This window comes from Polypterus senegalus, chromosome 1, assembly GCF_016835505.1.
Source record: "Polypterus senegalus isolate Bchr_013 chromosome 1, ASM1683550v1, whole genome shotgun sequence".
In the NCBI taxonomy this organism is placed as follows: Eukaryota; Metazoa; Chordata; class Cladistia; order Polypteriformes; family Polypteridae; genus Polypterus; species Polypterus senegalus.
In genome coordinates, this window is record NC_053154.1 from 67,673,802 (window position 1) to 67,696,296 (window position 22,495).

At 37.6% G+C, this 22,495-nt stretch overlaps 1 protein-coding gene across 5 annotated transcripts in view; it reads left to right on the forward strand.

Moving 5' to 3' along the window:
• The window catches only part of LOC120527023 (aryl hydrocarbon receptor nuclear translocator-like protein 1), a 107,080-nt gene that overhangs the window by 26,189 nt on the left and 58,396 nt on the right, over positions 1-22,495 (forward strand). The window contains exons 2-5 of one of the 5 annotated variants that reach the window (XM_039750062.1): positions 13,310-13,457; positions 15,819-15,839; positions 17,299-17,445; positions 21,752-21,790. In XM_039750062.1, the coding sequence (XP_039605996.1) occupies positions 13,318-13,457; positions 15,819-15,839; positions 17,299-17,445; positions 21,752-21,790 (347 nt within the window). In that variant the 5' untranslated portion in view covers positions 13,310-13,317. The remainder of the gene's footprint in view (positions 1-13,309; positions 13,458-15,818; positions 15,840-17,298; positions 17,446-21,751; positions 21,791-22,495) is intronic. The other 4 variants (XM_039750063.1, XM_039750071.1, XM_039750079.1 and 1 more) reach the window with 4 other exon arrangements.

Sequence of the window (22,495 nt, forward strand, 5' to 3'; positions counted from 1 at the left end):
AGTCAACATTAATTAACATAGAATAAGAGTAAGGTCCGATGGCCAGGGTGGACAGAAAAAACAAAAAAAAACTCCAAAGGCTGGAGAAAAAAATAAAATCTGTAGAGGTTCCAGACCAAGAGACCGCCCAGTCCCCTCTGGGCAATCTACCTAACATTAGTCAAACAGTCCTCTTTGTATTTAGGGTTTTCATGGAAGGACCTGATGATGATGGTCACGTAGACTTCTGGCTTTCAGTCCATCAATGTTGGTGCATCATGATGCTCTGAGTAGGTGGTGGTGGCGCAGGCACCACAAAGAAACTGGAAAAAGAAACAGAAGAGAGAGTAGGGGTCAATATGGATTTTGGAGCCACTGTGAATAGTTATTATGAAGAATTGAACATACAGAGTATCAGGATTAAGTTAAAGTGAAGTTATAAAAAGGCCATGTTAAAGTAATGTGTTTTCAGCAGTGTTTTAAAGTGCTCTACTGTATTAGCCTGGCGAATTCCTATTGGCAGGCTATTCCAGATTTTGGGTGCATAGCAGCAGAAGGCCGCCTCACCACTTCTTTTAAGTTTAGCTTTTGGAATTATAAGGAGACACTCATTTGAAGATCTAAGGTTACGATTTGTAATATAACGTGTCAGGCATTCCGATATGTAAGATGGAGCGAGATTATTTAAGGCTTTATAAACCATAAGCAGTATTTTAAAGTCAATCCTGAATGACACAGGCAGCCAGTGTAGTGACATCAAAACTGGAGAAATGTGTTCGGATTTTCTTTTCCCAGTTAGGATTCTAGCAGCTGCATTCTGCACTCGTTGCAAATGATTTATGTCTTTTTTGGGTAGTCCTGGCTAGTCCTAGTCCTTTTTGGTTTTCCAATTGGAGCACAGGCAGGTCAAGTGATTTGCCCAGGGTAACATAGTGTCAGTAGTGGGATTTGAACCCTCAAATTCAGGGTTTGATGTCCAAAGCCTTAACCACTACACCACACTGCCTGCCTGTGTAGCATTGCTGTCATTGTTATAATGAAGCAAAGGAAAAAAATGAAAAGAAGGCAACAACACATCAAGCATGATGGACCTTTTGGGACTCCAATTAAGAAGCTGTACTTCTTAACAGTAGTGAAGTGTTATTAAACATTGACTTGACTCAGCAGGAACTGCAGAATGCTTGAATTTCTGCATTTGTCCTTGTGGTGTTCTTTTTTGTGTATTTGTCATAAGAGGTAGATTTGCCTTCTTTGCTGTCTTTCCTTCTTTTTGTTCTGAACTGAGAATTGTAACTGATTTGTTTTATAATTAATTACATTTATGTTTTTTTGGGCAAGTCTGTTCTGATGAAATCTTTGTTTGGCATTTCTGTGATTCTGCAGTGGCAGGAGATTTCATTATAATTGTCTAACTGTGCACATATATTGTTATTTGTTAAATTCTTTATTCATGTTACGAGTTGCATTACAATGAATTAGGCACAAGCAAACATAAATATAGTCATTGGCAGTATCATAAATCTATGTTTCCGATCAGCTCAAATCAAAGTAGCGTCGGCGCATTCCTCTACACAATTGAGAGGACGTTGAGAGTAAAAGCCCAACATGCAGTAGTTCCATGTACAGTAGGTCCATTTGTTTATCTTAATACAACATTAAGGCACAGATTAGCTATAGGATAGTTATAGGACAGAGATGTTATAAAGATTTGCTTTTTGAAACAAGAAAAGGAAAAATGATCTGATGCCAATTTGCAAATATATTTTGTCCATTTGACAATGTTTAGAAACGTCAAATCTCACAAGTATCACAAGTCATCGACATCTTAGAGAAAGAAAGAAAAGTTAAGAATGATTACTGACCTTTTTGTTTTCTAGAAGCTAAGCCACAATAGGTCATCACTTCACTTTTAAGCTGCTTTTCTGTTATGCCTGTATAACTGTCACTGCTTACCAACCAACTTCTTCTTAAATCGGTGTTGCTTTATAGTTTTAAACAAAGAGAACAATGTTAGATTTTAGTAGTTGATTGAGACATTTTATGTAGTTAATGGAAAATATGCATCAGGAAACTGATTAGATGAAGATGTGCATGGAAGAAAAACATTTAGAAGGGAAAAAGAAAGCAGTAACATTTACACATGCTGTATTTAAGGAAAAAGAACATTAAGCATTCTGCTTTGCCTCTTCAGATTGTGTCAACACTACTAAATAGTTTTAAATGAAAGCCTATAAAAATCATATAATGAAAGATCATAATTCTAAAGCAGAAAGTTCCAGTTTAAGATGCACATCCATTTTCAGTCTCTGAATTAAATGATGCTAAACAAACAAACTAGCCAAGCTGATTCTGCTGGCCTATTTTTCCTCCTGACCTTGATTTTATCTGAGAGGTGCGACACTGATCACAAGATTAGCTCTCTGCATTATGAAAAGAGTCATGTGACCTCGGCTGAGCGAAGAGCCTCTTGTCTCTGTAGAATGTTAGCTGCACAATCACAACCCGAAGCTAGTTCAACACTTATATAAAAATATAATTACCACAAAGTACCCAAGGTGACATTTATTCAAACCTTGAAACTTTCAAACAATGAGGTATGTGATATATTACCTGGCTGGTGGCTCACTGGTAGCGCTGCTGCCTTGCAACAAGGAGGCTGGGGTTCACATCCGGAGTTTGCACACTCTCCCTGTATTCATGTGGGTCTCCCACAGCAGTCCAGAGACAAGCTGGTTAGATGGATTGGCGATGCTAAATTGTGTGTGTTCACCCTGCGATGGACTTGCACCCTATGCTTACAGGGATAGACTTCAGCTTCCCTGCAAACTTGTTCAGGATGAAGCAGTTTTGGTGGATGGGCTGTGATGGATATCTGTTCATCTTTTAATAAAAATTGCCATGTTGGCATCCTTTTAACGTTTGACTAATCTTTCAATCTCCTCCATAAACCTTGGCCAGCTTTTGTACCCATTTTGGCCTCCTGCCCTTGTTATGTATTGTAACTTTCTTCTTAACTACCCTTTCCCTCTCTTTGTTCAGCATATGTAGCACTAGATTAAAAACTTGACAGCTTAAACCTTTCTTTTTATTTTGGAATTAGAATTGACTTTATTTTTCTTTTTTTTTTTTGTAATTCATGGTGATATGTATAATGAATTTTGATCTATAGTCTTCGGGTTTATACACTGTAACGTTGCTTTTCTGGTTTAAAATACATGCATAATAATTTCATGTACTTTCTTTCTATTGAAATAAATGAATTCTCAACCATTTCCTTACTTGTTTTGTTTTCAAAGACAGTTGTTCAAGGTAAATTCCTGTTGACTTATGGATTATTCATTCATGCATTGGATTTTACTAAGCCTGCTTTTCCTATTTCAAGGTAGCGGTGATCCAGAATTTATACCAGGAACTTACCCTAAACTGGGCCCTTCACAAGGACAACACACTCGATCGTGCCAGATCAGTTAGAAGCCAACAATTAAATGAGCAGGTCTATGGAAAATGGGAGAGTGCCCAGCCCATAAAAAGCCCACAAAAACACAGAGACATGGCAGCCATACACCATACAGGAACTGGACCAGTGCAAACACCCAAACCCGTTCACCAGGAGCAGTGAGTCGGCAGCTTTCACCAGTGTGTCACTGTGGTGCTGGGCTGTAAATGAATAATAATAATTTGTCCTATATTTTTACCTTATTTTTCCTTACATATCTTCTACGAATGACTTCCATGACCAGTCTGGAACTCAAGTATCACTGGGGTAAATGTGATGCACATGTATATTAGTGATGGATGACAGGTATGGGCTGGCATCCCAACCAAAGTGGTGCATGATTCATTACTGAACCTGCAGGCTGCCATATTGAATGGCTGATAAGAAAGTCAGGCTGTTCCCTGGCTTGGCAGGAGGTGTCCCGGCAGGGGTGGACTGAAGTTCATTAACTGGTAGGGTGGCCAGTGTAATGGAGGGACAGGAGGAGATGATCTATTTGGACAAGTGGCTTCCATGGTACGCTAGAGGACAAGTGGTGCAATCAGCAGGATTTCTGGTGGTCTGCTTGGCAGGGACCTGTAGTCCCAGGGGGCAGCCTTGTTGGTTCCCGTGGGGTTTGGGGTGCTGCAATGTCCCCTATTGGACACATAGCTATAAACATTTATGTTATGTTCATAACTACAACCTGGTACTTTGTTATTGTGTATAACTCTAAAATAATTCAAAACCGCTCCTACACTTGGAACTCAAGATGCTGGATTTTAAACCATGAGATTGCAATCGTGTAGCTCTCATTCTATTTAAAGAAAATATGTCCGAAAAAAACAAAAGTGTGTATTTGTACTTAACCTACATTGTGTTAACAGTCCAGGTGGTGGTGGTGATGCTGTAATGGTGTGGGAAATGTTTTGTTTGGGCACCACTTGGTTCGTCATGTGGTGGGTGCAGCATCGTGCTCTCAGTCAATGCTCCCAAACAACTTTGGACCCGTGAATAACAATCAATCATTGCTGTTTGAGTATTGCAGCTGACCATGTGCATTTCTTCATGGGCACAATCTACCCATCTTCTAATGGATACTTTCAGCATGATAATGCACCATGTGACAAAACAACTACTACTGCTACTTCCAGCATGATTAGGCACCATATCGCAAAGCAAAGGTTATCTTAAACTGGTTTCATGAACATAACAATGAGTTCAGTGTTCTTCAGTGGGCTTCCCAGTCACCGGACCTGAATCCAGTAGAACACATTTGGGATGTGGTAAAGTGGGAATGTAGAGCTGACAAACCTGCAGAAATTGTGTGACGCAATCGTGTCAGAAGGACCAGAATCACAAAGGAATGCTTCCAACATTTTGTGGAAACAAAATGTGTATGTGTGTGGGTACACATGAATAATGATTTTGTGCAAGTTTAATAGCTAAAAAGTAAGTTGCAGTAAAGTAAAGAACTGCTAAATAGGAATCAAGGGCAGTTGAACATACAGTATGTACAGTATATTTCATATAACTGCTACTGTATTTTATATCACTGTTATTACTCTATTTTAACTTTCCTTGCAAATACATTTGGGGTTGTGCTAATTATGCAATTATCAAGCTGCAATGAAAAGAGAGAGTAGCATTATTTCTTAGAAGTCCGTATCAATAAGGTTCTCGTTCCTTAACTGCACTTTTCTCTTTAAAAAAATTAACAGCACCGTCACCTTTTGACCAGGCTAAGAAAAGTCAGTCTGTGTAGCTGATCCTTACTGACCTCTGTAGGTGTACATTGGGAAGCATTGTGACTTGCTGCATCACACTCCAGTATGGAAACTACTCAGTGACACACTGCATGTTAGGGTTACAGTTACTCATCGCTCATACGGGACATTTGCCTGAAGAAGGCTTTATCTATCATCTGTGTGTTATGCCATAAATCAGACAATATCACAGCACTGACACAGCGTTACACAGTTCCCACTCAGGTCTTTAACTTGCTAAGCCAAATGCATTCATTTACATCACCTGATCAGAGCGTAATTCTTCACGGTAGATTTTATTTGCAATAGGTAGTATGTGCAAAACATAATGTCATACCACTGAAAGCAACTGCACTACCAATCCATTTTCAGCGTCCACATTTATCATTCTCTATCTCCTTAATCTTCACCTAGATTTGTTTGTCACTTATTGTTCTGTTCTGTGTCTTTTTTATTATATAGCTATTCATTTTTTCTGCTCGTTACACATTGCATGTTTACATTTAGGCGGCAAGGTGGCACAGTGGGTAGCACTGCTGCCTTGCAGCTAGGAGACCTGGGTTCACTTCCCAGGTCCTCCCTGTGTGGAGTTTGCATGTTCTCCCCGTGTCTGCGTGGGTTTCCTCCCACAGTCCCAAAGACATGCAGGTTAGGTGGATTGGCGATTCTAAATTGTCCCTAGTGTGTGCTTGGGGTGTGTCTGTGTGTGTGTTTGCCCTGCGGTGGGCTGGCGCCCTGCCCAAGGTTTGTTTCCTGCCTTGCGCCCTGTGTTGGCTGGGATTGGCTCCAGCAGACCCCCGTGACCCTGTAGTTAGGATATAGCGGGTTGGATAATGGATGTTTACATTTATCTGATTATGTTGCATATTAATCGATGCTATCTATGTCTTTCATTTTTTCTACATGTAATTCACTGGCATTGCATGTTTGAAATTTTTGCAGTAGTGTGACCAATGGCAATTTGATTTAATTGAGCTGCAAAGTACAATCAATATACCTTTTTCTTTCTAACTGTTTAAACAAATATGTGCCTTCATTATGTTACTAGTAATTTGTAGAGTTTGGAATTGCATTTACCTACATACTTGTTACTGCACTCTGAGCCTCCATATAAAAAGCTATTACTATATACAGTAAAATAATCATCATTTGATTACAGTATAATCGTTCCTCATAATGTTTCAAAACTTATTGTAATTGTAAAAAAATCTCAATCCTGAACCTGGAATTTAATAATTCTATGAAGCAAGTGTCTAAGAACAATTATTAATGTATCAAACAGGATTTAGATGAAGATGCATTTCTGAAAACAAAGATAATTAAAGCGAAAAGAGATATATTGTGGCTCAGCAAGAATATACTGTATACGTCTGTTAATAGAGGTAAAAAAGTTTAAAACGGACTGAAAGCATTAAAGTTTACAAGTAAATCCTCTAAAAATACTCTTCTAGATTAATAGATGATACTATTAATAACCATTTAGTTTTATTAAGTAGAATATAACAGCTGACTTGCCCATTAAGAACTCCAGAATGTCTGCCAAGTGCCATAATGTCAGTTAATATTACCAGAAATTATTATACATTTCTTTAATAACAAACTATATAATGTAAGATTAATGACTGAGCAGGCAGCTTCTAGATTTGGTACTATTGTATTAAACCCCATCACCCTTTGCACTTACCGTTAGTAAATTTAAACTGGTTAAAGGATGGGAGACTTCAGTCTTAATTTAAGCAGCCATTTTTATTATTTATGAAATCAGATTCACATTTCAGTGTTATTAACAGTTTGAGACCAATTTCTAATTTAGCCATTATTTCCAAAGTCCTAGAGATGACTGTATTCATACAACTTGAATCTTATCTTGCAGAATTCTAACACTGAGAAATCTCAGTCTGGCTTTCACCCCAGTCACAGCATAGGAACAACTCCAACCCGTCTTGTAAATGATATTGTAATCCGCTGTCATGCAGGCTATGCCACCGTTATTATGACTTTAGACTTAGATGAAGTTTTTGAATATGGTTGACTAAATTCCATGTAATATTATTGATGCATTTACAGTAGATATTAGTATACGACATTATTTCTCAGTGGTATAGATTTCATGTAATTGGTCTTGACTTGATTGTCATGACCTTTGTCACACAGTTGGCTTCTAAATATAAAGGAAATTTTTAAATTTTTGAATTGTTCTGGTCAAATTTAAATGGCTAAAGCACTTTTAAAACTGCTTCAGAGTCTGGAGGTATGTTGATGAATGCTACAACATCACTTGCTGAACGGCAGAGGAGCAAGCAGTTTATGTTTGCTGTGGTGTATGAGTTGTTAAGTAATGGAAAGGTCTTCCTTAAGGCATCTCTTTTCATAAATGTTCTCTATTGATGAGAGCGTGACTTCAATGATGAACTGGGCCATTTCAAGCAAATGTTACAGGGCTTTGTGTTTGCCATAGTGCTGCCAGGATAAACACCTTCTCCCATTAAGCCTGAAATGGTTAAATCAGGTTTTAAAATCGATGAAATGTGTTCAGAGTATTTGCATACAAAGCAGCAATCATGAAAACAACTGCTCATTACTGTAACCTGGGCTCTGTTTTATTTACTTGCCAGCACATTATTTGACATGCTCGCCTGGTCTCCAGACATGTTTTGTATAGCATGAAAAATTCAGTTTGATGTAAAAAATTGTGAAGTGCCACATGTGGGCAAAAGAAACGTGGATTATAAGTACAAGGTGAGAGACACTGTGATATAGTGTGCAGCCTCAGTAAAAGGATTTAGGGGTTTACAGTATGTTGTTGCAACATTTTAATGATCTAAACAATGTGCAGAAACATTTAAAAATACAATTCACATTTTTTGGTTATATCGTAAAAACTTCAATACTAATCAAGGGACATGCTCAGACTATAAAATTAACTAGTAAGACCACATCTTGAACATTGTGTGCAGTTGTGGTCACCACACCTTAAGAAAGACATAGCAGCACTTTAAGGAGTGCAGATGAAGAACAAGCAGGTGCATCCCAGGACTTATGGACATATCCTACTGTGACAGATTCAGAGAATTAAACCTGTTTAATCTTGAGCAGAGGAGACTGCATGGGGACCTAATACAAGTCTTCAAAATTGTCAAAGGTATTGATAAAGTCGATCTAGCAGAATTCTTTGAACTTAACGGTGAACTGTGTACTCAAGGACGCCAGTGGAAATTAAAGAGGACTGACGGCAGAAAGCACTTCCTTATGCAAAGAGTTGTAGGAACCTGAAACAAACTACCAAAATATGTAGTTAAAGCAGAAATCTTAACAACCTTGAAGAAGTGTCTGTGACAGGTTAGCTATTAGGTAAACCAGTGTTCTGTGGCACTGGTGTGTTGCGAGAGCTACCGAGGTGAACTGTACAAATAATAGTGTAGGATGCCTGGGTCTGAATCTGAGAGGGACAAGCTCCACAGCTGTTTGAGGCTAGTTTGAGGAGGACAGGACTACCTGGTGAAGCTGACATAAAAACAGCTGTGCAATTGCTATATTAGAACACTTCGGGCACGTCTCCTGGTTTGCTAGAGTCCATCTGCCTGGGTGTGTAGTGGTGCTCACTAAGTGCTGTGTCTGCGAATGTGGATCTTGGGGCTGTTTTTTAACCAGCTTCTCCTGTAGTCCTGCCCTATCAGACAGATGACCACGGACGGGTATGAGATGTAATGTGTTTGTGGTTAGTAAAGTAGTGGTGTGCCTTGAGATGATTTTTGTAACAAAATGTGTGCCGCCCCACAAACACTGAGCTAAATAACTGAGCCTGATGGACTGAATGTTCTCTTCTTGTTTGTCAAATTTCTTATTTTCTAATATATGTTGTAATGCTAGCTGACTACAAAGAAAAGAAGTATTGTGCAAAGAACCAGAGAATGATTTGAGTTTTCTGTGTTGAGTAACATGCAGTAGTAATACGTTTAGTTGATTTAAGAAAAATGGGCCATCTGACCCTGGATTAACTAATGAATGAGTAGTTTCATACATACCTGTGACTTTATAGTCTAAAGAGCTAGTGTTTAGCCATTAGACCGCACTGCCTGCCACCCTTTACATACTCTATATTTCTTTGTTTGAATGCAGGTTTTTTTTAGGTTTAGATTTTCTTCTTGTTGTGAAAATATAAATATTTATAGAGTACCTTTTTGACTTTTAAACGCATGAGTCAGCAACAACAGAGACTTTGGTCAGCCCTTAAATGAATGCTAGAGTACACAAACTGAGGAAAATGCTGTAGCAATAACACTGCTGACTCACTGTTGACTCAGGGAACTTTCTATATAATTGACTCATATGGAAAGTAGAATTGTTAAAAGTGAGATATTTCCTTTATCACAAGCTGAGCTACCTTTTGGTACTACTGTATCACTAAGACACCTTTGTGTGTCTGTTGTCCTGTTCAGGTGCTGTTTGTGCTTGTCATTGCACTTCAGGCTACCAGAAGAAATCAGATTTATAACAGCAAATATCCTAATTATGTAAAACACCAGAAATATTTTTAAAAGTATATATCTACACCTTCAGACTGGTTGGAGCCAGTTTCTACCCATTTGTGCATCCATTGTTTCATTTTCCAAACCAGAAATTATGGGCAGCCAGAACCTGAACCTGTCCTATTTATAAAATGGACATGAAGAATGCCACTCACCATGAAATCCAGATATCTATAATTTGGAAAACCTTTACTCCAATTAAGCAATCTGTACATTCAATGATTATAGAAATATATGACCACAAACAAAATAATGAGATTCATAGTTTCAGATTATCAGCTCTTTTTAGATGCAGAGTATTCCAGATAACTCAATTTAGCTTAACACATAAATGTGTAATACACTATCTTATATATAAACGTCTACACGTGGAAGTGTGTGTGTCTGTCCGGCTTGGAAGTGAGAGGTGGAGTCGCAGTAAGGGCTCCACCTCTCAAGGATACACAAGCGAGGCGAGCACGTCGGCAAAATGAAACCTCTGAAGAAGAGAAAGTCGCTTAGCCGTTAATACACAAGTGATGCGAGCATGTCAGCAAAATGAATCCTCCTAGGAGAGAGACGCCCTGAGTAGTTCCTTTCAATTACCTGACATCTCTGCATTTCAATTTTTTTTCTGACGATTTCAATAGTTTCTAGGACCCCAGGCTTTTTACTGTATGGGCTTACACAGCTGGAACTAAATAAATGTGTGTGTTTAGAGGTGGTGCTCCCACCATTCATTATTTTGGATATTACCCTACCAAAATATTTTTGAACACTTACATGTACAGTACATATATTAGATACACCTGGACAGAAAAAAAAGAAATTTCCATTTAAATCTGTCATAAAAATCTATGCACTCATACATTTTCTTTTTTTTTTTTAGAAATATATTTTTATAGGCTTGAAGGTTCCATTATAATGTATACATGAGAAATCAATACGATACACTATAAGCCATGATATTCAGTCTCTGATGAACTCATAACTTTTAATATGTCTAGAATTGTTTAAAAATGCAATAACAAAGCTTCATATCAAAAAGGTAAATCTAAAATACAATTTTTTTTCTTGGGTGAAAGTTTGTACACCAGAAATTAAAACAATCTTTCCTTATATAAAACGTAAAATTTAGGCATTTGCTTTACTAAGTGTACGTAAAATGCAGTTTACCTGACTGTCAGGGGCAATGAATCATGCCCATCCTGGGTGAAGCTTAAATAATTTTTCATTAAGATCACTAACGTGCAAATACTTTTGCCTATCATGTGGCAAAACATTTGCACCATGAATTTTTATTGTCTTCTTTTTAAAATAATTCATTATTTGACTATTTAACATAGATAAAAACAGGAATTCTTTAGCATTTACCTGTAGCGTTAGCTGTATTTGTCGTATTGGTTGTACCTCCTCATGATGTTTTCTGGGTTCTCCACATTTGTCCAGATGTTTCATTTACCATATGTGTATAGCAATGGTTCCCCTTGTTGACTTTTTAATAGCAGTTAGTTGATACTCGCTGTGCTTCAGTGGCTCTTGTACTGTTTCAGAAGCCTCTGTATATACAGGCAGTGATTGATGACGCTTTCCACTTTGTTTTGTGATTTTTTTTTTTTTTTGCCTAAATTTCTTGTGTTTTTCACTTAGCCTTGAAAGGTCACTCTCATTATTGTATTAATAATTTTTGCCCAGTGGACCTCATTAGGTTCTTGGCTGTTGCTTTCATTTTTGATTCTTGTTTTTCCAGCTGAATATTAACCTTTGTCCAACTTGACCATGTTTCTTCAGACCAAGGTCATTCAATTCACAATAACAAGCCCTTTATTAGTAGATGCCTTAATAGCTTATGTTTCACTTCAACGTGCATTTCAGTTCATCCCAAATGAGACCAAAAGCTCAAGAAGGCATGAGTTCGATAACAACACAAGCTAAGAAAAGGTGTGGAATCACCAAACATGATGTGATTGTAAAGAGACTGCTAAAAAATAAGCATCATTGGACTGATGGGTCTTCGGCATAAGATGTTGGGTAACAGCAAATAGGGATAAGGCACACTTGGAAATTATGGACAAAGCTGGTGATAAGTAATGGAACAGAAGAGAGGAAAACCTCACCTGATATGATTGGTACTATGTTAGAAGATATAATCAGAAAGCAACAGTTTTAGTTTGCAATTACATATGAAACTTAATTGTAGTAAATAAAACAAGATAAAATTATTTACAATAAAATTTCTAGTATCTCTCTAGATTTTCATAACATGGGAAAAAAAATTAGAACCCTCTTCATAAACTGTGTGTAATGAGACATTTACACTACATACTGAACTAAACTTGATCTGGAGTGTGAACACTTTAATTCCAGCTCAGATGTTCCTGCTCATGAGGCAGCACACCTATGGATCATGTTTTCTATCTATCTCTGATGACAGTGTGAACACTTTGTCGAATCACACTTCTACAAGCAAAGTCCCAACATAAAACAAAGGTTAAAAGCACTTCAATTTTTGCTGCTGTTTTTGCCAACCACATTGTATTTAGAGACACATTTGAAAAAGGAACCTTTGTACTGCTGTCATCACCAACTGTAGATCTAAGGGTTGAAAATAATGTATTGAGGATTTGCAGGACATTTTGGCATGTACCATACTGCTTATGTAAAACCACAGATCAGGTCACTTTTTGTTTTTTTTTTTTTGCATTTGATCTGAAGTAAATTGTAATGTAAGCATTGCCTAATGTGGCATCTTATTGAAATATGAAGAAATTAAAAAGTCAAAAAGCCTGTCCAGAAATGTTTCCATTTATTTTGGGAATCTATTTTGAGTGGAAGGCATTAAGTAACTCTAGGTGGGATACATACACTCACTGGCATGCTGGTTTCATGTCTTCTTGGATTGTGGTTGATAATGCAGTTTTCTTCAAATCAAGTTCACCTACATCAGGTTGGATTTCCATTGCTGTCCAGTCTGCATTCAGTCTGAGCAGGCCCACCAGTTTCACATGTACTGTTTCTTATGCTTCTGCCTGTCCTCCAAACTATCCGCTGTTTGTTTTTATTCCTTGGATTTACTTCCCGTGACCGCCATGACAAGGTGTTGCTTTTTATAGAACTTTTAATTTAAACACAACAGAGCTAAACTAGAATCACGCAACATTCTCAAGCTGCTTAATACATTGGAGTGAGTCGGGGGCCAGAGCTTATCCTGGCAGACCTGAGTGCATGGCAGGAAACAAACCAGCCCATCAAAGAGCCAGAGTTAAACTGCTTAGAGGTACATTTTAAAATTATTTATTCATTCAATCTACTGTAAGAGATTAAAGATGCTGAGAGATTTTGATGCATTCTGGGAATGTAATTCAGTAGAGTGTTCCCACTACTGTTTGAGACGTGTTTATGTGAAGATAGGAAGAACACCTTAACTGCTCACACAAGGCACTATAACTGGGAGTCGAAGATGGGGCCTAAAGACAGTAATGCCGGAATGCGAATTTTCCACCTTGATCTAAAATGTCATGTTCATTCCTGTAAACTTTACACACATCTAATGAATGCATCTTTTCTTCTTTTTAACTCAGATAATCTAATGGCAGACCAAAGAATGGATATTTCTTCAACAATGAATGACTTTATGTCACCTGGTCCTACTGAGCTAATCACAAGCACTTTGAATGCCCAGGGCATGGACTATACCCGCAAGCGAAAGGGAAGCTCAACGGATTACCAGTAAGTTGATGTCTTTGGTAAATTCATTTTTTACATTTTTGGATGTTTTAGTTTTTTGTTTTTTTTTTTGATTAAAAACAACTTTCTCAAACTTAGTACTACGCATTTCATTTCTTACACATACTAAGGTTGGCTGACAGTATATTTTTATCAGTTAGCTTCTGTTAAATTTAGTTGACTGGGTTCTCAAAAAGTAAACCAGGACCAACAAAATCACGTGTTAGATTAAATGTGAATAACTGACACCACACATTCTCCTATGTGTGCTTTATTTGGTACAGGAAGTTTCTACTTTAAGTGTTACCCAAAGGTAATACTTAGGCAGCATATCATGTTTGATCTGTACTTTACGAGCCTCAGATATAGACATCCGCTTGGTTAATTTGCTAAATATTTCAAAACAAAAGTGACAGAACCAGTCGATTGATAGATCAATAGTTCTGTCTTTTCTTGGTGATATTCTTTTCATAACGAGGTCATTCACATATTGCAAAGCCAAAAAGCTTGCACAAAATCAATCAAGCAATAAGGTGGGTGTATCTTACATATAATATAGATAGTACAATAAAGTTAAAAGGATGTTACACCAAGAGGACAATAATGTAAGGCAGAAAGTGTATCATTTAATACAGAAAATTGAAATTAGGATATGCTGTGCTTTCAGCCTTAATAATTAAGTACATGATAAACAAATGTCAAATGAATACTGAGAGTTTCAGCGAGTGGCAGAATGAATAGCATTTAAAAGAAGTGAAAGTGAATTCAACAGGAGGGACTGACTACTAGATAGTGTCAGCAATTAACAATGTTTTTAGTCGGCTTTGATTTTTGTTTGATATTTTCAGTTAAGACCTTGTGATAGGTAGATTAATAGATAAATAGATAGATAGAACTTTATTTCTCCCCAGGGGAATGTTTGACCTTTTCCAGAAGCTCTTAAATAAGTAAATACATAGATAGACAGATAAGTATACTGTGTATACACGCACATGCTAAGGTCTGAACACACACCAGAATGACTAAAAATGAAGAAATTCAAAAGAAAGAAAACTTCTGACTTGGCAGTCCCAGTAACAGTGAGGCATTATGAAGCCGTATTGCTGTTGGTATAAACGAGCTCCTGTAGCATTTCCTGACACACTTCTGCTAAATTATTCAGTGACTGAAGGTACTCCGTGTTAGTGCATCATAGAGAGGATGTGCCGCGTTGTTCCTAATGCGAATTCAGTCCCTCCTTCACTACTACATCCAGGGGGTTCCAGAGTGCATCCTATAACTGAACCTGCCATTTTAATTAGCTTGCTGATTCAGTTGGCCCCTTTTGAAGTTATGTTACCAGCCCAGCACACCATGGAGTTGAAAATCGCCCTGGCTGTTACCGAGTTGTAAAGGATGTGAAGGATGTCACATACCCGCATTAAAGGAATGCAGTCCCCTAAGGAAAAAGAGCCTCCTCTACCCTTTCTTATATAGTTTGTCTGTGTTCAGAGACCAGTCCAACCTGTCATTGATGTGGACACCCAACTACTTGTAAAAGTGCCACCTCTACATAGTGACCAGATGTAGAGGCTGTTCGGTGTGGTGAAACTCAATAACTAGTTCCTTGGTTTTGCTGATGTCAAGTTGCAGACAATTCTTTCTGCACCAAATAGCAATGCTCTCCACCTGATACTTCTATACTCTTTGTCATACCTTTTATCAATATACCCTGAGAATTTGGAGAATTTCTCCTGACATATTTTTACGTTTCCTTCATATAACCAGTTAGTAGCTACTTTCTATGTTTTAATATTCACTGTTTTAAGTGTTTGTTTTTTTTTTAGTTTTCAGTTTTTTGTTCACTTTTTTTGTAGAGTACAATTGTCTTGTAAATTATTTGTTGGTCATATTAATGTTGTTATTTGCCTGAACACATTGTGCATTTATATTCATTCCCCTAATCATTTTACGCTCATTTATAAGTTTATCTTATCTTTATTTTTTATATTTGTTTAATATTGGAAGTGCATTTATGTAGATTAAAGTACTTATATGTTGTATACTCAAATCTGTAGACCTCCCATGAGCTACAAAGTACTTAATGTTAATCAGGCAATGCTACAGAAAAAGGCATTTTATTTAAAGCTAATACATTTCAATCATCACTGCCAGAAACAGTGTGAAATAGACATTTTCTCCTTGTACAAAGCCTAAAAATAATTACAATGCATTTTAAACTAGTAATTTTAAATGATCAGAAATAAAGGTCTAATAAAGTTACTTAATGAAGATTATTTTAAAGGTTAATGTGTATTACTCTAAAAATCTGCAGTTCAGTTTCTTATAAAAATGATTTATAATAAAATTGTCCTTATCTTTCAGACTCGATGGCTTTTCCTTTGAGTAAGTATTAAATTCATATAAACACTTTAATGCTCTACAGAATGCACAGTAGAACGGGGTTGTTTAGTATATGGAATCAGCACCATGAGGATTGCCAGTTCTGGGAAGTTGTGTTTGAACCTGACTATGTGGAGTTTTCAGGCTGTCCCTGTGTTTGTGTCAGGTTCAACTACCCTGAGTTGGCCATGAGTGTGAGAGAGTGGTTGTGTGCGGGAGTATCTGTGCTGTATCTTTGGGGTGGGTCCATGCCTTTAGCTTTAAAATGCTGAGATAAGAGCTGATAATTTACGGCTGCTGATCATATTTATCAAGCTCCCTCCCTGCTTTTTTATTAGTAGTTAGTATGTGTATTTGTCTTCGTTGTTTAGCTTTGTGGTTTGTTTCTCACAAAATGGATAACTACTTCATTTAGTTGTGGATTTTGCAAAATTATATTTAATTATAGACAGTTTTGTAAAACAAGTCCTGTGTTTTTGTCATGCCCTATTATTGACTATGTTATGTAAAACAATTACCAACACAAGCGTCCCTGTCTAAAACGGACATCGATCGACTTGATGATGACTGCACAGAGAATGGGTCAGGATGCACAGGGCCTTTGACTTCAGCCATCACATGTCTCCATCGCTTTAACCAGAGTCACTAAATGTCTTGTTTTCATTTCTCATTGTATTTTCAGTAAATGGGATGTAATACAGTTTGATGGAAACAGAATGGAAGTTAAGATTTTCACGAATTTGAATCTCACTGAGTTATTTCCCTACTATGCTGCAGTTACTGGGTCGTATCTTTATTATTCATCTAAGCTTTTCTTGAAGAAACTTTCTAGTTGAAGACAAGAATGTCCGCTGGTAGTCAACAATTCAGAACATAGTATAGCATGAAGAGTACTCAGCGTCAGAGCTAAAGCTCTTCTTTGCTGCTGTGATTCCCTGTGTGTATCATAACTCCTTATTATTTGTCTAGGGTTAGTTTTAGATGGTCGTTTTTGTTAATGATCTAATTGTACGCACTCTGTTGAATGAATTTAGACTGCATAAATTGACAAACAATAGATAAATGTTTATTGCCCCGATTTATAGCGCCTGTCATATCTCCAGTGCCTTAAGACAACCAGCCTGAAACATCTGTAACACTAAAGTACTATATAGCTACATTCCTCTTTTTTCCACATGAAAGTTAAACACAGTGAATTGTATTATTCATATGTTCCTTGGCTCCGCAGCTGCCTTCTCAGTCTGCTTCACTGCAGTTGATTTTGTACGGTCAGTACACAATGAGTTAGCTCATCTGTTTTTCACTTGGGCAGCTTTGTCAATACTTCAGTGTAGATTTTTCTATAAGCACTTTTAACACATCAAAAACAACACAAGGAAATTTGTAAGAATTGAAATGTGTATGCTGTAAATGTTCCTTTACTTCTCTGAAATCCAAGGACAAAACAATTGTGTCCCCTCAGATCCCAGGGACAGATTTCCCCATGGCGTGACTGCGAGTCAGTTTGGTCTCAAAGGCACGCTTGCAAGTTAAGTTGTCTCTCACTTTTGAGTTCAGACATATTAATGGATGCTGAATGGAAAGGAATCACAGTACAGAGAAATAAAAGGTTAGTGCAAAATGGCAGTAAGACTGGTTGGAATAAAAAAAAATCTTGTGTCGTTGAATTTTTTATAAGGATAACTAATTCTATTGGTAAGCAACTTTTCTTTAAACAGGATTTTTGTAGTATTGCAGAATGATGTAAACTGTTCACCAAATACATTTACCACAGTTTCTACACTGATAACATGAACTATTCTTTCTTTGCAAATAAGATGATATCCAGTAGTCACTCGTCAAGTGCAACCAAGACATTTACTTTATTTGTGATAATTGACAAAGATGGAAAAGTCTTATTTTATCTTTTTAAAATAGTCTGTTAAACCTTAAATAAGTGAGACTGTTGGGGATTAAAGCTAACTAGAACATCAAAACCCCTTTGTTAATACAACATAATGTTGTCAAACCTGATTAATCATACATTTGACAGCATTGGGCATAAGGCAGGGTACCAGCAGGTATCCAGAGCCTGTATTAGCAGCTTTGTAGACCAATTTTGGCAGCATTGGGCACAAGGTGCAGTACCAGTAGGGGTCCAGAGCCTATATTGGCAGTGTTGGGCACAGGGTAGGGTGTCAGCAGGTTCCAGACTCATTTTGGCACAGTTGGGCACAAGACAGAATACCAGAAGGAGTACAGAGCCCATATTTGTGGTTCTGGGTACAAGGCAGGATACCAGAAAGTTCCAGACCTATTTTGGCATCATTGGGCACAAGGCAGAGTACCAACAGGGGACCAGAACTCATATTGGCAGGATACCAGAATTCCCAGACCCATTTTGGCAGCAGTGGGTGCAAGACAAGATACCAGAAAGTTTCATTCCCATTTTGACCACACTGGGCACAGGACAGGGTACCAGCAGGCATCCAGAGCCCATATTGGCAGCATTGGGCACAAGGCAGGGTACCAGCATGTTTCAGACCCATTTTGACAGCATTGAGCACAAAGCAGGGTTACCAGCAGGTTCCAGACCCATTTTGGTAGTATTAGGCATAAGGCAGGGTACTAGCAGGGGCCTACTCAATCTGGTGGTCATATATTGGACTTGATCTGCACATCTGGCTTATCTGTCGGCAATATTTATAGCAGTGATTTGGAACTCTCTGATCATAGAGCAGTACTTTCTGATCATAAAGCATATACTGTCTCATTATCTCTCCCTCTTCTTACCTGTAAACATTACATTTCTTTTAGAATCTTTAAAAATATCTGTCCTTCTATTCTTGCCAGTTCCATTTCTGGTCTTTTTCTGTCTTCCTCTATTCCATCAATACCAAATAGTCTGGTTGATCACTATAACACAACCCTTCTTTCAGCACTAGATAAAGCAGCTCTTTTAAACAATAAGGAGGTTCCCTTTAAGTGCTTAGCTTCATGGTAAAATTCAGAATTACGATCTAGGAAAGCAGCTGGCCAATGCCTTGAGAGAATGTCACGTAAGACTGGCCTCACTGTGCACATTCAGGCTTTCTCTGACCATCAAAGGGCTTGCAGGAATACACTAACTGCAGCCAAGAACATGCATTATGGTGGAATAATAGAAAGTGGCCCTGATAACCCTAGCGTTTTGTTCTCTGTAGTTAATAAACTACTACAACCTGCATCTGGCCCAATTACCTCCTCTACCTAAGTCTGTGAAAAAATCCTCCACTTTTTCTGCAGTAAAATTAATGATCTGAATAATTCAACTAATATACTGTAAATCTGTCATCCATTTATACCTTTCCCTGTCTTCCCACTCCATCTTTTTCTAAATTTTCACCAGTCACATCTGCATTTGTTAATGGCCCACTACCAGTGTACTAGACCCCATTCTCACCACACTTCTTAAATCCTGCCTTCATTTCATAATCCCAACTGCTTCGACAATAATAAAGACATCCCTTGACACTGACTTTGTGACAGCCACTTTTAAAATCACTTCTGTAACCCCAAAAAAGTCCTGTCTGGATGCTCAAATTTCTTAACAATTTTTGGCCTATGCTTCACTTACCTTTTCTGTCAAAAGTTCTTGAGCATGTTGTAACCTCTCAACTCACCAATTACTTAACCTCTAATAAATTGATGGAACCCTTTCAGTCTGGTTTCAGAGCGCTGCACAGCTGTGAAACTGCCCTGCTTCGGGTAACCAGTGACTTGCTAATGGCAGTGGACTCTGGACAAACCAGCGTGTTAATTCTGTTAGATCTCAGTGCAGCTTTTGGCACTGTCAAACATGACATTCTACTGTCCAGAATGGAGGACATGCTAGTATCTCTGGCACTCCAGTGGTTTACGTCCTATCTGACTAACAGACAAAAGTTTGTTAGTCTTGGCAACAGCAGATCCAGCTCAGCACCAGTCACACAAGGGGTTCCTCAGGGCTCTGTTCTCGGCCCTCTTCTCTTCTGTATTTATATGCTTCCCCTTGGCCATATTATTCACAGTTATGGACTGGGTTTATCATTTTTATGCAGTTGATACTCAACACTATTTCAGTGTTAAAAGTGAAACTTCATCAGAGCTTTCTCCTGGATGGTGCAGAACACTTTAAAATTAAATTGCAACAAAATTGAACTCATGCAAATTGGCACTAAAGCGCAACTTAAGAAAATTAGCTCCTTTTCAATCAATCTTGACTGTGATCTCATCAGACATTCTTCTAATGCAAGGAATCTTGGTGTCATTTTTGATTCCTCCCTTTCTTATTCCTCCCACATAAACCACATTAAGAAACTTTCTTACTTGCACCTCCGTAACATATCCCGTATTCGCTCATTCGTCTCCTTTTCTAATGCTGAGAAACCTGTCTGTGCTTTTATCACAGGTGCCGCTTCTGATCTTATGTCATAGCTCCAGCTGATTCAGAACTCTGCTGCAAGAGTCCTTACACAAACCAACAACAGCAAGCACATCACACCCATCCTGCTGCGCCTTCACTGGCCCCCTGTGTCTTACAGGATTGAATATAACATTCTATTAATAACCTACTAAGCTTTGAATGGCCTTGCACCGGACTACATCAGTGACCTTCTAAATCACTATGCTCCTGCTCGCTCACTAAGGCACTATATGTGACAGTAACCAGACTTTGGAATGAACTCCTTAAATTAATTACTTCAGCCGACTCCATTCATTCTTTTAAACAATGACTTAGAACTCATCTGTTCAGGAAGGCTTTTAACTTAACCTGACATTCTGCCTCCTCTTTCAGTCTTCCTCTCCATCCAGATGCTCAGTATAATTTGTGTGCGTGTTATATCACAAATGATGTTATTTGCTAGGCTTTCTTTTAGTATTGAATTTAGTATTTTACTCTGGTTTATTGTGTTTTATTCTGTTTAATGCCTTTGTGTATCCTGTATCTGTCTGTTTTAATGTTCTAGTCAGGAAACATCTGTATCCAATGTTACATATACCTGCTCTTTCTTTATGAGACTCTGTGAAGCGACCTTGAGCATGGGAAAGGTGCTATATAAATAACATTTATTATTATTATTATTAGAACCCATATTGGCAGTGCTGGGTACAGGGCAGGATACCTGAAGGTGCCAGACCCATTTTGGTAGCATTTGGTACAAGGCGGGGTACCATTGCATCACAGTGCACAGTCCTCTCCATGCCTACATTTACTCATACAGGGCCAGATTAGAGGGAAAAATAAATTTCACACACTTTTTGGGGGTGTAACTGTAAAAAATCAAATATATACAGAAATCCACGCCTTCTATATGCATCCATTTTTAAATCCCAATTGAGGGTTGTATGGGGCCTGTTCTGGCAGCACTAGACACAAGGCACACAAGGGCCTAGTTTTTTACAGATAATTAATGTATCACCCAAGTCTTCGGGATGTGTAGTTTAAACGCACAAAATCTACATAGTCTAATAGTGTTGTTTTTGTTCTTATTTTTTTTCATTTTTCCCTTACGTTCTGCCCTTTATCTGTATTTCATTAGAAAATGATAATTTGAATAATCAAGATCTTATTTTCTTAATGTGAATCTAATACTGTATGTTTAATTTCCCTACAGTACATTAAAAACTACGTATAAAAAGCTATTTTGCTCAGGATCACCTCAGTTGTATAATTAGTTTCTCTTTTGTGCCCATTATACTCAACAATACACTCTGTAAAATACTGAAAATTAAAATATTGGTTTATCTTCCTTCCTCTTTTCCTATAATTAGGAGTGATTTAATATGCACATTGTGTCTTCACAGAGTATTCAGAAAAAAAGATAACATGCTATCTTTAGGAAATTTCTAAATTGTCATAATGCCCTCACCTCTCTCCGAATTACTTTTGAAATATACTGTTTTTTATTTTACAGGGATGGGAAAGATATAGAAAAGGATAAGCAGCATGGACGGTAAAGTAGATTGTTCTAGACCTCTAAGAGTCAGGCACAGCCACTATTTCTGTGCTGTGCACAAATGTTATATTATTAATTTAAAAGAATAATTTAATCAAATATATCCATGCTGTGGTAAATTGTAATATTTCTGCAATATGCGCAAGTTGTTCAGGCTCAAGGTTCTTATTTGATGGTTATGTACCTTCTAAAAATATAAGACCTTGCCTGAAAAACTGAAAATAGCTAGAATAGTATGCACCTCAAAAGAAATACAATGGAGAAATCAATAAATAGGATGAATTTACATAATTCTATTAGAGCATAATTAGCAATAATGTAGTTCTTACCAAGTAATATAGACAATTTATTTTTGTTTTTATTTTTAACCAGCATGCAGGAGTAGATGTTTTTTTTTTTTCTTGCAACCCAAGATGAAAAACCCACTTTTCCACATGATTGGGTACACCTTGTATACAAACTATACAACATACCTTTTTTCTGCATCGTCGTCTTTATTCTACAGTAACTACCATCTGAAGGCACTTTAACAAATCTTGGAAGCTCCGATCCATCAATGTATAGACCCCACTCAATCTAGTTCTGGGTTATGGGATTCGGGTGCCTCTTCTGCCATCACTGAACGCAAGGCAGGAACTAACCTTGAATGGGTACACACGATCCATTTAAAATTATCAATTTAAACTCCATTAAACTCCAACA